The following is a 16,147-nucleotide window of genomic DNA, read 5'->3' on the forward strand; positions in this document are numbered from 1 at the left end:
GGTCTGGGCCTAGGCCTGAGCCCCGCTCTTCACTCCACAGCCCAATCTGCCCTGAAGGGCTTCCTCTTCTCCAAGGTTTGGGAGTAATTGCACCTGGAGGTCTGTTCCAGCCTTCTGCAGCCTTAGGGCTGGGGTGCTAGTGTTCCTCAAGTCTTAGGTGAGGCTCCAAGCTAAGCCCCCACAGGCTGAGTCCAGTGTAGTCGGCTCTGCCACCACCCCTCCACCTAGTCGGTGGCTTCCATCTCCACTCCTTTGCATTGTGTGACAGTGCCACATAAGTTTCCCTTCACTCTTCCCATGAAGATATGGTTGGCTGAATGAATTAATAGTGTAAACAAAATTACAGCAGTCTGTGTTTAACCTGATTCTGAAAACAAACACGTTAAAGGTATTTAGCGCATTGTGAGTAGCATGTAAATAATGCTGCTAATTTCAAGTGAGTACTGGCTGTTTGGGGGGAGCAGCCTCTACCGGGTCAACCCCTCAGCTCTGAGCCCTTTTGGTTTTTGTTTGGTTTGGTTTTGAGATGAAGTCTCACTGCGATACCCAGGCAATAGCACGATACCCGTGCAATAGCACGATCTTGGCTCACTGCAAGCTCTGCTTCCCAGGTTCAAGCGATTCTCCTGCCTCAGCCTCCTGAGCAGCTGGGATGACAGGCGCATGCCACCACGCCCAGCTAGTTTTTGTATTTTTAGTAGCGACGAGGGTTTTACCATATTGGCCAGGCTGGTCTCAAACTCCTGACCTCAAGTGATCCACCCGCCTCGGCCTCCCAAAGTGCTGGGATTACAGGCATGAGCCACCGGGCCCGGCCCCTGAACCCTTTTTGGAGCAGAGGAGAGAACACAGCCAGGAGCATCGAGGACCCACTGGCTGCCAGGCCCTTCACTGAGCTGCACCACCTCATAGGGAAGACGACAGGCTCCGAAAGGGTCACAAAACTTGTCCAGGGTTAGACACAAGTGTTCTGGATCTGAGGTCTGCTTCTCTGCATCACACCAAGCTCCTTCCCTCCGGAAGTGAACCATGTCTGTTCACTTCCCTGTGGAAGTGAAGAGGACAGACATTTCATGTGCTTCAGGTTCCCTCCTTTCCAATTACTCTTAATGAGATTTTCCCCTATTATGTACCATGATTTCCAAAGAAGCAGTCACAGGTTCACATAATCCTAGCCCCCAGCGGCCTGGCATGGTGCCTCGACCTCAGGAGGCCTCACTGAGTGTTGGTTGGATTCAAATTGAATAACAACCCCCATTTCCTGGGGTCTTCACATATATTATCTTACTTGATCGTCACCATCACCCTGCAAGTGCAGAGGTAGCAGGCACAGGGCAAGGCAGCTGGTAACGGCCAGGAGGGCAGCCTTCACCCAACAGGGCCTGTTGCACGAGGCAGAATTTTGCCTGGGCCAAGGATGGCTCAAGTGGAATAGGTCACTCTTGAGAAGCATGTTCTACAGCTGGTCATTCACTCAGTAAACATTTGTGGCTCTGTGGTGCAAAATGTGCTCCCAGGTGACCCATTAAATGCACAAAGACTCTGTGCCGATGGAGTCAAGCACATGAGGCTCCTGCCCTCAATCACAGGAGGTCCGGCTGAGAGCGCTTGCTCTTGGTGTGGCGTCTCCATGCCGGGAGGCAGTCTGGCCGGTCTGAGCTTTGAGCTTCGCGGGGAGCTGGCAGGAGCTCCAGGGGGCAGCGAGCTGACAGCCAGCTCCCAGCTGACCTCTGTGGGTGGCGATGAGACTCAGATTGGATTGTTCTTATATAAAGGGAGTCATCCATGAGACGTGGCGATCGATGGCTCCCCATCCGCTGAGGGCCCAGCCTGGTCTCACGCCCCCTCTCCCTGCCTCAGCCTGCCTCTTCCTCCCTGAAGGCCTGGCAGAGCCTCTCACTCCCCCTCTGAGTCGAGAAATCCTCCTGTGCCAGGCCTTCTACGCCTACCTCCTTGCTTGACTCGGTCCCCACAGCTCGTGACTGGGTCCCCAGCCTGGGGTACAAATCCTGCTCAGTTCAGAGAACTGGACTCAGTGCCAAAGGCTGAAACAGAACAAGATATGGTCCCTCTATGCAGGGAATCAGGATGGTACCTGTCCCTATTACCTGAGTCTAAGCCAAAATCTCCATCAGTGTTAGTATCTGCCAAGGAGAAGGAATTAGGTTTTCTCTCTGGGTCCCCCTTACAGTACCAGGCCATCAGCTTGGCCCACAAAGGAGATTTTCTCACCACCTGGGAGCCTCCTTGGTGGCTACTAACTCAGGAGTCCTGCCTCCCAGAGCCCCAGATTCCCCCAGGAATGTCCCCTTAGCTCTTGGTCATGTCTGGGAGATCCCGGCTCCCAGCCAGAATTTGGTTCATGGTCATCTTCCTTTCTTCCGTTGTTCTTTTGTGAAGAAGGATTCAGGAGGGCTTGAGATAAAGAATCACCCCAGGGGCCAGAGATGCCAGCTGTGTTTTCCAGCTCATCCCGAGGGCTTCCCAAGCTCACATGCAGCCCTCCTGCCTCCATTCTCTGGCTCGTCCTCTCCATTTGGAGGACTGCTGGCTTGGAAATAACAGGCCACCCGCAAGCCCTCTCCTCCCACCAGGGCCACATCTGCTCCCTGCCTTTCACCCTCCAGAGGCAGCCAATCAGGGTGACAGAGGGGAGCAGGGAGCAGAGCAGATCAGGGAAAGCAATTAAAAAGCTGCTCCCAGGGTTAGAGGCTGGAAGGTAGGGGGCAGGCTGCAGCAGGTCCTGGCTGGGGTGGGGAGAAGCAAGGGAGAACGGCCGGAGCTTATTAACCCCAGCGCAGCAGCCTGGGGTCTGTGAAGGTGAGTGAACCGATGCTGATAAAGCCAGAAAAAAGCAAAGGGAAGGGGCCCAGGGTTCAGCCAGGAACCATTCTGCAGCCACAGGAATCAGTTCTAGACAGCAGAGCCTGGCTGGGCACAGGCTGAGGATGGGGGAAAGGAATGGGCCCTACTCTGAGGCAGCCCCCTCTCCAAGGAACAGGAGACAGCCCCTGCCCTCAAGGAGCTCCCTTCTGACAATGAACCATGGGTTCTAGCATTGGGGAGCTGACCATCCAAGGGAAGAGGAGACTCCTGTCCTGTGGATGCTTTAGCCTAGAGTTGGGAGAAATACTCTCCTTGGAGAGACTCCAGTTTGCTGGGAAGACATAGGTCCTAGCATTCAGAAGTCCCCATCTGTTGGGGGAAAGGCATGGCCCTTCTTGTAAAACTTTAGGCTGAGATGCAGATGAGACCCACACCTGAGAGGAGGACACACAGAGGTTTTTGTGGTTTTTTTTTTTTTTTCGAGACGGAATTTAGCTCTTGTTGCCCAGGCTGGAGTGCAATGGCACTATCTCGGCTCACTGCAACCCCTGCCTCCCCGGTTCAAGTGATTCTCCTGCCTCAGCCTCCCTAGTAGCTGGGATTACAGACACGCACTGCCATGCCTGGCTACTTGTTTTGTAGTTTTAGTAGAAACGGGTTTTCACCATGTTAGCCAGGCTAGTCTCAAACTCTCAAACTCAAGTGATCCACCCTCCTCAGCCTCCCAAAATTCTGGGATTACAGGTGTGAGCCACCGCACCCGGCCAAGAGCTTTTCAAACTGGATAGGTTTGTGGAGGCTCAAGTCTAGGGATAGGGAGGGGTGAGGATGGAGAAAACAGCACCCACTGGGGGAGCCAGGGAGGCAAGAAAGCAGGTAGAAGGCAGTCTCTACTCTGAGTCTCCAGGCCTGGAGGAGATAAGTTGCCTGTGTCCCCTGGGAGATGAAGCCACCAACAACTTGTGGTCTGGAGGTAGACAGTGCTGGCTCTCACCCGTGCTTCAACAGCTGCTGCCTTCTGTCCCATCCACACTGCCAAGTAATTGCCCTTGGGGGAGGGGTGTCCATATACACCCAACAGAGTTAATAGGACATAGGGGCCCCTTCAGAGGACCCAGCTCCCGCCCCTCCGACAACCGCATCCAGATCCGCTGACATGTCAATAGGCGAAGCCCCTGGTAGGTGTTATGTAATGGCAGCTGCAATTTGTCAAGCACCTGCTGTGTCCAGCTTTCACTGATTTCATTCTTACAGCTACCTGGGGAGCAGGCATGGCTGAATTCCCATTTTACAGAGGTGGAAATGGGGACTCAGGGAAGGTTCTCAAAGCCATTGAAGACTGCACAGCTACTGAGTGGCCAAGGCTTTGCTCTCTCTCTTTGGGGACAGTGCTATCACAGTCAAAGTCAAGTCTAGAGAATAAAGGGGGTGATGCCTCTGGGTGAAACAAATTTGGGTTTTAGAAAACCCCTACAGGACCGGCTTGGAGTCCCTTTAAACTGCTGTGGCTGTGGCTGCTCGCACCTGTGGCCAGCTGAGCACCGCCATCTAGTGGCCACCAGGCTCAGTTCCCTTCCTCTGGGACCAGCCATGGATGAACAACTTGCCGGTCACCAAGGCCCAGCCAGAGAGACTGTGTTCTCTTCACCCAGCTTGCTGACCACCATGCCGTGGCAGGCACTGGGCCAGGGCCAGGGGCCCAATCGGAGCCAGTGGGCAGTAGTCACGTGGCAAAACTGCTGCTTGAATTAGAGGCTGGCCTATTTGGCAAACACCAGGCACCTTGTGTGTGTTTTGAGGCCACATGCGGGGTTGGTCTGTCCCAGGAGGCATCTGGGCTTTACCCTGTACGCAGAAGCTCATCTAGCAGATTCCGATGTGAGGGAGGGGCGCGAGGAGGTCATCTTTTCCCCACCTCAGCTTGAAGCAGACACAGCTTGACTGCAGGCTCCTTGAAAGGGCACCCAGGCATCTCTCTCCACAGCTGGTACTATTCTGCTATGCAATCTAGAAGTCAGTCTAGGGTTTGGCCTGAGGTTTCAGATGTTGGGGCCTTCCATTTGGGGAAGCAGGAGAGGAGGCACCCTAGAGAATGGAGCCTGAGCCAGGCCAGGAGGATGGGGTTTGGGTGGAGGCTGGAAGGGCTGAGGGTTTACCCTTCTGTTTTATGTGTTTGCCTGGGACAGATGCAAATCAGAGTGTGGTTTAGAACAGAGAAAGGACAGGCACAGCGGCTCACACCTGTAATCCTAGCACTTTGGAAGACTGAGGCTGGAGGATCACTTGAGGCCAGGATTGCAAGACCAGCCTGGGCAATATAACAAGACTTGGTCTCTTTAAAAAAAAATAATTTGAGTGCAGTGGCATGTGCCTCTAGTCCCAGCTACTTGGGTGTCTGAGGCAGGAGGACTGCTTGAGCTCAGGAGTCTAAGGCTGCAGTGAGCCATGATGGTGCCAGTACACTCTGGCCCTGGGTGGCAGAGTGAGACCATGTCTCTAAAAAAAAGAGAGATAGGGCTGGGCATGGTGGCTCACACCTGTAATCCCAGCACTTTGGGAGGCTGAGGCGGATGGATCACGAGGTCAAGAGATAGAGACTATCCTGGCCAACATGGTGAAACCCCATCTCTAATAAAAATACAAAAATTAGCTGGGCGTGGTGGCACACATCTGTAGTCCCAGCTACTTGGGAAGCTGAGGCAGGAGAATCTCTTGAATCCAGGAGGTGGAGGTTGCAGTGAACCGAGATGGCACCACTGCACTCCAGCCTGGCAACAGAGCAAGACTCCATTAAAATAAAAAGAGAAAGAGAGAGAGAACATACTGTCATACTGTCCAACACTAAGACTTAGTACATAAATGCATATAGTGGAAAATCATGCAGCTGTTAAATGATGATGCAGACAAGTATTTATTGATATAGAAAGATGTTCACAACATATTGTTGGGTGAGAAAAGCAAATTACAAAATAATTTGTACAGCATGAGCCCATTTGCAAAAAAATGAGTTTATTTGTGTGGAAAAAATCTGATAGTGTTTATCTCCAGGTGGCAAAACGATGGCTAATCACATTTTTTGTATGTTGCTTATCTATAGTTTCTGACTTTTCTACAATGAATATTTAATAAAAAAAGACAATGAAAGTTTAGAAAACCACCATGACCAAATCTGTCTTCTCCTTGGTTCTCTGTGCAGACACCTTTAGCTAGTTCAGGGTTGGTCAGGTGTGATCGATGTGTACCAGTTGTACAGGTCATGCCTGTAATCATACCACTTCAAGAGGAAGAGGTGGGAGGGCTGCTTGAGCCCAGGAGTTCGAGACCAACCTGAGCAACATGGTAAAACTTCGTCTTTACTAAAATACAAAAATGAGCTGGGGCACAGCGGTACATGACTGTGGTCCCAGCTACTTGGGAGGTTGAGGTGGGTGGATCACTTGAGCCAGAGAAGTCAAGGCTGCCGTGAACTGTGATGCCACCACTGCACTCTGGCCTGGGCAACAGGCCAAGACCCTGTCTCAAAAAACAAAAACAAGATAGTTAAGGGCTCAGTGTGAGGATGGTTCTGAGGGTTGAGAGAGGGTGGAAGATGCAGCTGGGCCTGTGACAGCGGCCCACGGAAGTGGCTGACGGTGAAGGCTAGGGGACTCCCACTGCTGATGCTGAAACACGCTCGTGTCTCACATACACAGGGACAATTTGTGAGCACCTCCTGCTCGTCACATCTTTACTCTCCAGGACAGCTTTGCCCTCATTTTAACAAGACTTCCCTTGAACAAAAGGGAAGGCTGCACACTGTTACTTGCTAGGCAGCCTGGGAAGGCGGGCCACTCCCAGCCACAGAGATGAGATTTGAGATAGGAGCGCATGCCCAGTCTTGCTCTTCCTTTTCTATTTTGTTTGTTTGTTTATTGAGACAGAGACTCACTCTGTCGCCCAGGCCGGGGTGCAGCGACTTGATCCTGGCTCACTGCAGTCTCCACCTCCTGGGCTCACGTAATCCTCCCACCACAGCCTCCCAAATAGCTGGGACCACAGGAGTGCACCGCCACACCTGGCTAACTTTTTTATATTTTTTGTACAGATGAGTTTTCACCACATTACCTAGGCTGGTCTCAAACTCCTGGACTCCAGCAATCCACCCACCTTGGCCTCCCAAAGTGCTTGGATTACAGTCGTGAGCCACTGTGCCCAGCCTTGCTCTTCCTTTAAAGCCTCTTGTCCTTCCCCAGGTCCCCAATTCATAGCAGGATCAAAGGTCATTGGGCACCCGCCCCGTCTTCAAGATTCCCCTCCCTGTGTCAGTGCTCAGGCCCAGGGTCAGATGTGACTAGAGCCTAAGGGGCTGTCACCTCCCTTTCTGTGCTGGGACTCACAGAGGGAGATCTCAGCAAGCCGTCTGTCCATCACATGGGCAAACGAAGAGCACACTGTGGGCTGGACGCAGTGGCACACACCTGTAATCCCAGTAATTTGGGAGGCTGATGTGGGAAGATCACTTGAGCCCAGAAATTCTAGACCAGCCTGAGCAACATGGCAAGACCCTATCTCTACAAAAAAGTTTAAAAATTAGCCAGGTGTTGGCCAGGTGCCGTGGCTCACGCCTGTAATCCAAGCACTTTGGAGGCCAAGGCGGGAGGATCACCTGAGGTCAGGAGTTCAAGACCAGCCTGACCAACATGGTGAAACCCCGTCTTTATTAATTTAAAAAAAAAAAAATTAGCCAGGTGTGGTGATGCATGCCTGTAGTCCCAGCTACTCGGGATGCTGAGGTGGGAGGATCCCTTGAGCCTGGGAGGTTGAGGCTACAGTGAGTCATGGTTTTGCCACTACACTTCAGCTTGGGCGACAGTGAGATCCTGTCTCAAAAGAACAACAACAGCAACAAAAAAGAACATATCCTGATGCGGAGTAGGGGACGTTGCTCTGACAGAGGCTCGGGGGCCTGAGCTGGCTCTGTGAGCTGGGGAAGAGGCGGACAGCCAGGCCTTGTCTGCAAGCAGGAGACCTGGCAGCGCTGGGTTGGCTGCCCCCCAGGGCCTCCTCTTCTTGCCCACTGAATGACTCACCTTGGCACAGACACAATGGTCAGGGATGGGCACACTGCCTGCTTCCCGCCGCACCCCAGCCCCCCTCAGATGCTTTCCGAGAAGCCCATTGAGCAGGGGGCTTACATTGCACCCCGCCTGACAGCCTGGCATCTTGGGATAAAGCAGCACAGCCCCCTAGGGGCTGCCCTTGCTGTGTGGCGCCACCGGCGGTGGAGAACAAGGCTCTATTCAGCAAGTGCCCGGGAAAGGGGATCAGAGGAGGTCCAGGCATGGACGGTGGGTGGCAGGGGGGAGAGGAGGGCTGTCTGCTTCCCAGAAGTCCAAGGACACAAATGGTTGAGGGGCCTGAGCAGGGTTCTGACCCTGTGGGACCAGAGTGGAAAACGTAGATGGACCTGAAATCTCCAGGGACAACAGGGCCCAGGTCTCAGGCTCCCAGTTGGGCCCAGTGGCTCCTGCATTCCCAAACCCATCCATTCCCAGAGGTCCTTCCCATCGCCACAGCCTGATGTGTGGGAACTCGAGGAGATAAATCTCCAGTGGGAGACGGAGGAGTGGCCGGGGAAACAGGAGCAAAGAAGCAAAGATTCGAGCCGGCACAGCCAGCTCATGCGTAACTGCTTTGTGGAGCTGTCAAGGCCCAGGCTCTGGGAGGGGGACGCAGGGAGGCCAGGCAAGGAAGGGGTGACCTGGAGGGACAGACCCAGGGGCTGAAGTGCAGCCCAGGGACTGGGCCAGAGAGCACCGGCCCCTTCTTGCCCTATCAGGACCTCCACTGCCATACAGAGACCATGATTGACCTCAGACAAAGGGCTGGTGTCCAATCCCAGCCCCCAGCCCCAGAACTCCAGGGAATGAATGGGCAGAGAGCAGGAATGTGGGACATCTGTGTTCGAGGGGAGGAGTCCAGGGGTCTGCTGGGAATGGGACCTAGTCGGAAACTATGATATAGGCGCCCCTTGAGGATATGGAACAGGTTTGTTCTTCACCAAATTCCCAGCACCTTGCAGGCACTTACAGCTGAGTGACAGAAGGCCTGGGTTATGAAATCAAAAAGCTGGAAGGCAGGTCAGAGGTAACCTGGTACAGCCCTTCCTTTTTTTTTTTTTTGAGACAGGGTCTTTCTCTGTTGCCCAGGCTGGAGTGGTGCAAACACAGCTCACTGCAGCCTCAACCTACTGGGCTCAAGTAATCCTCCCACCTCAGCCTCCCAAAGTGCTGGGATTACAAGTATGACCCATCCCACCCTGCCCTTCCCTTCCTTTTTAATTGATGCATAATAATTGTAAGTATTCATTGTAGTCCAACCAACCCTTCTTGACCCACCTTCCTAAAGAGAGGGTCCTCTTGCCTCAGTGGTCAGGGCCCCGGGCCCATGGTCTGGCTCCAGGCACCACCTGCCTCATGCAGGAGTTGGCATGCCCAGGGAGCCCTGCCTCTGGGCACAGTGACCTCAATGGGGTGAGAGGAGCTCTCCCCATAGCTGGGCTTCGGCCCAACCCCACCCCCTCAGGCTATGCCGGGGGCGTTGCCAGGGGCAGCGGGCATTGCCAGCCCAGCCCACTCCTTCATAAAGCCCTCATGTCCCAGGAGCGAGTAGAGCCAGGGCAGGATGGAGAGGAGACGCATCACCTCTGCTGCTCGCCGCTCCTATGTCTCCCAGGGGGAGATGATGGTGGGGGGCCTGGCTTCCCGTCGTCTGGGTCCTGGCACCCGCCTCTCCCTGGCTCGAATGCCCCCTCCACTCCCGACTCGAGTGGACTTCTCCCTGGCTGGGGCACTCAATGCTGGCTTCAAGGAGACCCGGGCCAGTGAGCGGGCAGAGATGATGGAGCTCAATGACCGCTTTGCCAGCTACATCGAGAAGGTTCGCTTCCTGGAACAGCAAAACAAGGCACTGGCTGCTGAGCTGAACCAGCTGCGGGCCAAGGAGCCCACCAAGCTGGCCGACGTCTACCAGGCTGAGCTGCGAGAGCTGCGGGTGCGGCTCGATCAACTCACCGCCAACAGCGCCCGGCTGGAGGTCGAGAGGGACAATCTGGCACAGGACCTGGGCACTGTGAGGCAGAAGTGAGAAGGGGATGGGGAGGGAGGGCCTTGTGAGCAGGGTGGGCTGAACCCCCAAGAGGGAGTCCCCGAGAAGTCTCAGGCAGGGGCTGAGCCTCCCTGCTCCCTGGGTTTCCCTACCTCTTGATGGGGCATTATCCTTGCCCCTACAGCATGATGAGAGGGACCAGAAAAAGGCCCAGGGCCCCGGGGATCTGATTCCCAAACACCTTCTGCCAGGGAGCCAGGGTCCCCTCAGTACCTCCTCACTGGGGAAAGCAGTGCAGGAGCAGCCGGGCCCCCAGCAGCTGGGCCCTTGCATTTTCACTCATGGCTGGGCCTTGTGACCGTGGGCAGCGAGCTCACCTATTGGGAGCCTGGGTCTGTATAAAGGAGTTGGAAGTGGAGAAGGTTGGCGTCCATGAGGGAGATTGGATTCTGGGGTAAAGGAAGTGGGGGAAAGGGCAGGTAGGCCTGGGCGTAGAGCACAGGTGACAGCCTGCCACCAGCTTGTGACCCCCATCAAGTCACTCTGACTTGCACAGTTATGAAGCAAAGCTCATAATAAAATTCATTTCAAAAGGTGGTTACCTGGGATCAAAGGAATCCCCAGGGGCATGGCGCTTCACTGAGCTGGCAGGGCATGCCTGTGTGCCTTCAAGTGCAGGAGGGTGTGTGTGTGTGCGTGCGTGCGTGCGTGCGTGTGTGTGTGTGTGTGTAGCAGTGAGTATACGTCAGTGGATGCGCCTCTGTGAGCAGGAACAGGTGCACCAACCCTGATAAGGCACCTTAATAATGAGTTAAGGCAAAAGTGCTCATCTGCTCATCCTCCAGATGAGGCCTCTAAGGTCCCCCAACCCTTACTCCTCCTGCTGCTCTGCTGGTCCTGGGTGCGGGTGGTCTCTATGACAGCTGCCTCTAGGGAGATTGGGGCAGAGATCCAAGTGTCCTCAGAAGAGCCTGGACCCAGGAATGTGTCCCCCTACTCCAGGCTCCAGGATGAAACCAACCTGAGGCTGGAAGCGGAGAATAACCTGGCTGCCTATAGACAGGTCAGGGACGTGGAGGGAGGGGCAGGGGAGGGAGGAAAGGGGCTGATGGCAACTCACCCAAACACAGCCCCCAAGCTCAGCCCTCCAGAGCAATGTGCTGCTCCCCACTGCCCCAGAAGGAGGGGTAAGGCAAGGCTGAGGCATGGGGAGGAAGAGTCTGGGGCCCAAGTGGTCCTCTGCTCCTCACCCCTCCTGCCACTCCAGGAAGCAGATGAAGCCACCCTGGCCCGTCTGGATCTGGAGAGAAAGATTGAGTCGCTGGAGGAGGAGATCCGGTTCTTGAGGAAGATCCATGAGGAGGTGAGGCCAGGGCAGAGGGAGGAAAGCTCAGCACAGAGATTGCACCTGAGAGAGGGAAAGGCAGAGACAGAGAGGCTGAGAGTGAGAGAGACACTCAGAGAGAGGAGAGAAACAGAGATTGGCAGATAGAGACAGAACAAGAGAGAGAGAAAGGCACTCAGGGAAACAGAAAGAGACAAGACAGCGTTCCAACCCCTGGCTGAGGGGCAGGCAGAAGATGACACGATGCTGTGGGGAGCCCCAGCTGTGGCCTGTACCCTGAGCCCTGGTTCCCCTTCTCTCACCCCGGCCAGGAGGTTCGGGAACTCCAGGAGCAGCTGGCCCGACAGCAGGTCCACGTGGAGTTGGACGTGGCCAAGCCAGACCTTACCGCAGCCCTGAAAGAGATCCGCACGCAGTATGAGGCAATGGCGTCCAGCAACATGCATGAAGCCGAGGAGTGGTACCGCTCCAAGGTAGCCTGTGTAGGCCAGCCTGCCTCCTCCAGGCAGCTCTCCTTGATCCATATGAGAGAGTGGGAGAAGCAGGGTGGAGGAAGCTGGGAGAATATTCTCTCTGGGTGACCTTCACCAGAAAAGTGAAATGGCTTGCCCAGGGTCACACAGGCACTATGGCTTCCAAAAGTACCCATTACTATTACCGCTACTACTGCTGTTATATTATTAGTAGCTGATATTGCTCCATGCCAAGTCCTGTGCTTTTCATGGATTACCTCACTATGAAGTAGGTGCAGTTCTTTGACAGATGAGAAAACTGAAGTCCAGAGAGGTTAACTAATTTGCTCAAAGCCACACAGCTCCTAAGTAGTACAGTTGGATTTCCAACTCTAGCCCATCTCACTTGGGAGCCTGCATTCCATGCCTCTGCCAGTCTGTTTTGGGTGACTGAACCTCTATTGCATGCCAGGCACCTCCCAGGACACAGTGAGGTGTCTGACCTGGAAGGTGTGATGTTGACGTGCACCCTAACACAGAGGCGGTAGAGAACATCACAGCTCAGAGCTTCTATGCAGTGTAGCATTTGGGCTAGGCAGGACAGGCTGGCTGTGGCCAGGAAGAGAAAAAAAGAGGACCATTCCTGGTGGTGGACAGAGCCTGGAGGCAGAAAAGCACAGAAGGCAGGGACCCAAGATGCTGGCACAAGCAGGGCACCTAGCTGAGGAGAGTGAGAAGCAGAGGCCACAGGCGTCTGAGAAGGGTGAAGGTCTGATGGAGCTGGGAGGATCTCCCTGCAGGTGGGAGAGAAAGGGCTATTAGAGCCCAGGGTGAGGCCGGGTGCAGTGGCTCACGCCTGTAATCCCAACACTTTGGGAGCCCGTGGCAGGCAGATCACCTGAGGTCAGGAGTTCATGACCAGCCTGGCCAACATGGTGAAACCCCATCTCTACTAAAAATACAAATTTAGTCTGGTATGGTGACAGGCATGTGTAATCCCAGCTACTTGGGAGACTGAGGTAGGAGAATTGCTTGAACCTGGGAGGCAGAGGTTACAGTGAGCTGAGATAGCCCCACTGCACTCCAACCTGGGCGACAAGAGAGACACTCCATTTAAAAAAAAAAAAAAAAAAGGAAAAGAAAACCTAGGGCTCCACTTGCTGGAATCAACTGTCCACTGTAGCAGACGACAGACATTCAGTCCCGCAGATGCAGCTGTCAGTGTGGAAGGTTCTGGATTCTGCGGCACTGTTCATGCGTTTGCTGACCAGGTGTTGTGCTAGGTGCTGAGGTCCGGCAGCCACTACCCTGCCCGCGTCCATGGGTCACAGTTGCTGGGAAAAGTCCCAGCCAGGGCCAACGTCCTGGGGTTGACTGGGGTCCTGGTCACCTCCCTGATTTCCCAGAGCCCGTGCCTGCCCATGGGCCCACGCAGCTCCGCTATGTGTCCGCCAGCCGCCCTCAGCCTGTGGCTCCTATCCCCATCTAGTTTGCAGACCTGACAGACGCTGCTGCCCGCAATGCGGAGCTGCTCCGCCAGGCCAAGCACGAGGCTAACGACTACCGGCGCCAGTTGCAGTCCTTGACCTGCGACCTGGAGTCTCTGCGCGGCACGGTGAGCGCGGCCAGGACAGGACGAGGGTGGGGGAGAGGGGACGGCCACCCCAGGAGACGCTAGGGTAGAAGGGCCAGGGGCGCGGACCTGGGGCGAGGGCGGGGCTCGAACGTCACCCCGGGCTAGAGGCGGAGCCTGGGGCCGGGGGCGGGGCCTCGAAACCCCAGCGAGTCAAGTCGGGGTCCCGCGGGACCGGCCGGCTCCATCCCACAGAACGAGTCCCTGGAGAGGCAGATGCGCGAGCAGGAGGAGCGCCACGCGCGGGAGGCTGCCAGTTACCAGGAGGCGCTGGCGCGGCTGGAGGAAGAGGGGCAGAGCCTCAAGGACGAGATGGCCCGCCACTTGCAGGAGTACCAGGACCTGCTCAACGTCAAGCTGGCCCTGGACATCGAGATCGCCACCTACAGGAAGCTGCTGGAGGGCGAGGAGAACCGGTGAGCCCCGATCACAGCCCTGGGGAAGAAGTCTCCCTGCCGCCTCGCCTCCATAGAGCCCACCTTGCCCCCTTCAGGGCCTGAGGCTTTTCAGCCTTGTGTCCAGCTCCCTTCCCACCTCAATGCCCAGCACAGCGCCTGCCTCGCACACAGCAGCCAGTCACTAGATGTCAATGAATGGATGGATGGATTCAACCAGTATTGATTAGGCCTCAAGGCCAAGGACACGAGTCACCCTCCAAACTAAGAGGCTCACTGCCCACCCTCCCAGCAAAGACTGGACTCCTCACCTCACCCATCTCTTCTGCCTCCTTGGAACTTTCTTCAGCACTCTGCCCTCCCTTTTCCATCTTCCTTCAGATGAACATGAAATCCTAACAGATAACACTCAAGCGCCTTGCAGACTTTTGGAGCTTCAGATAGCATGTTGGCTGCTGGGGAAAGCTAGGAGATAGAGTCAGACTTCCCTGGAGAAGAAAAGGGCATTGAAGTTGTCATGATGGCCCTGGACCAGGACCCAGCCTAGGGTTGTCCCGACCAGCCTGGGCAACCCTTTCCCTCTGCTTTCTTTCAGCATCACCATTCCTGTGCAGACCTTCTCCAACCTGCAGATCCGAGGTCAGTAGAGCAGGGCCTCATGGTAAGGGTGCTGGAGTCCTGCCCCCTCCTCCAGGGCCTATAGGTTACTTCAGCCTGGGACGGAGGACCAGAGCAAAGGGATCCAGGTTCTCCCTGGGGCCCTTCATGACTCACTGCGGTGCTCTTGCCAGAGCCTACCATCCCAGGGCATATCCAGGCGGGGCTGGCAGCCGCCCCTGTCCTGCTGGGCCCTGGGTCCCTCTTCCCCTCCCTGCACCCCGTTCCACAGCCGAACTGGGTGAGATCTCAATGTCTGCCCTGTGTGCAGATCCCTGAGCAAGCACTGCCCTTCTGAGTGTTTTTTGTTTTTGTTTTTTTAACTGCTTGTCACTACAGGGGGCAAACGCACCAAAGACGGGGAAAATCACAAGGTCACAAGACATCTCAAAAGCCTCACAATACAAGTTATACCAATACAGGCTCACCAGATTGTAAATGGAGCGCCGCCAGCTCGTGGTTAGCTGCCTGCCTCTCAGACACAGCGCTTTGCCCAGCTTGACAGGGAGTGAGCCTCACCCATCCCATTCTCCCAGTCTTCCTGGGCTCCCTCCTCCCAGGCTTCCCCTAAACGGCCGGGACTGCGTCATTTTCCCAGGAACCGCAGTGCCCAGCCCAGGATAACTGTAGATTAAAGCGGCAGAGCTGGTTAGCAGTAAAGGTGATGGGTCCTTGGGTGCGCAGCTGAGCTTCTCCGGGACGTCTGAGCAAGGAGCAGCCTCTGTCTCACCTCTTCCCATCACTGGGAGGGGCCCTTAGGTCTCGCTGAGCCTGGAGGACAAGCTCTCTGCTTTATTCTTTCACCCCTGAGGCTCCATCGCTCAGCTCAGTGCTGACTCAGTCCAGAGGATTCTGCCCTCAGGACCGCTGCTCTTGCAGTGAATAAAGTTTTATGTTCCCTGCTCTTAATGTTAAATATTAGTGAATGTGACATGTTATATTTTTCTCTAGGGGGTGAAGCTAAATTACTTTTTACTTGTATGTGGCCCTCAAATGATTCCTAGTTAAGGAACAAAACTCCTCTTCTGGGCTAGACTATTTAGGACCACTAGATATGCATGTCCCAGGGCTTAATTCAGCATCAGAAAGCTTAACCAAGCTGACTAGTAGAGGTAATACTGCCAAGTCCTAGATAGTCGCAGGTCACTGGGGTACAGATAAGTGGCAGAGAGAAGTAGGAAAGGGGAAAGGGGACGGGAAAGAGACCTACATGTATTAAGCACTAATATGTGCCACATGTTTAACAGTCTTTATTTTAGTTAATTGTCTCCTCTCTCCCACCTAGAGAAATAGGCCCCATCATCCTCATTTTACAGATGAGGAAACTGAGGCTGGGAGAGGTCAATTAACTTGCCCAGAGTTGTGTGGCTACGTTGGGACTTCTTTAGCTCTGGTCTCTTGATTTCTTTCCTCTTTTCTCTCTTTCTTTCTCTCTTTCCTTCTTTCTTTCTTTCGACGGAGTCTCGCTCTTGTTGCCCAGGCTGAAGTGCAGTGGCATGATCTCAGCTCACTGCAACCTCCGCCTCCCGGTTTCAGGCAATTCTCCTGCCTCAGCCTCCCAAGTAACTGGGATTACAGGCACTGCCACCATGCCTGGCTAATTTTTTGTATTTTCAGTAGAGATGGGTTTTCACCAAGATGGCCAGGCTGGTCTCAAACTCCCGACCTCAGGTAATCTACCTGCCTTGGCCTCCCAAAGTGCTGGGATTATAGGCGTGAGCCACTGCACCCAGCCATCTTTTTTTTTTTTTTT

General features: G+C 54.8%; 1 protein-coding gene across 2 annotated transcripts in view; it reads left to right on the forward strand.

The window, feature by feature from the left end:
• The first annotated feature begins 8,495 nt into the window (after positions 1 to 8,495).
• Positions 8,496 to 16,147, forward strand: part of LOC108318334 (glial fibrillary acidic protein) — a 10,788-nt gene continuing 3,136 nt past the window's right edge. Inside the window, exons 1-8 of one of the 2 annotated variants that reach the window (XM_037746005.1) lie at positions 8,496 to 9,947; positions 10,915 to 10,975; positions 11,180 to 11,275; positions 11,569 to 11,730; positions 13,199 to 13,324; positions 13,538 to 13,758; positions 14,333 to 14,376; positions 14,734 to 14,853. In XM_037746005.1, the coding sequence (XP_037601933.1) occupies positions 9,490 to 9,947; positions 10,915 to 10,975; positions 11,180 to 11,275; positions 11,569 to 11,730; positions 13,199 to 13,324; positions 13,538 to 13,758; positions 14,333 to 14,376; positions 14,734 to 14,853 (1,288 nt within the window). In that variant the 5' untranslated portion in view covers positions 8,496 to 9,489. The remainder of the gene's footprint in view (positions 9,948 to 10,914; positions 10,976 to 11,179; positions 11,276 to 11,568; positions 11,731 to 13,198; positions 13,325 to 13,537; positions 13,759 to 14,332; positions 14,377 to 14,733; positions 14,854 to 16,147) is intronic. The other variant, XM_017549354.2, reaches the window with a different exon arrangement.

The sequence above is a fragment of the Cebus imitator genome, unplaced genomic scaffold (assembly GCF_001604975.1).
Source record: "Cebus imitator isolate Cc_AM_T3 unplaced genomic scaffold, Cebus_imitator-1.0 Scaffold217, whole genome shotgun sequence".
NCBI lineage: Eukaryota > Metazoa > Chordata > Mammalia > Primates > Cebidae > Cebus > Cebus imitator.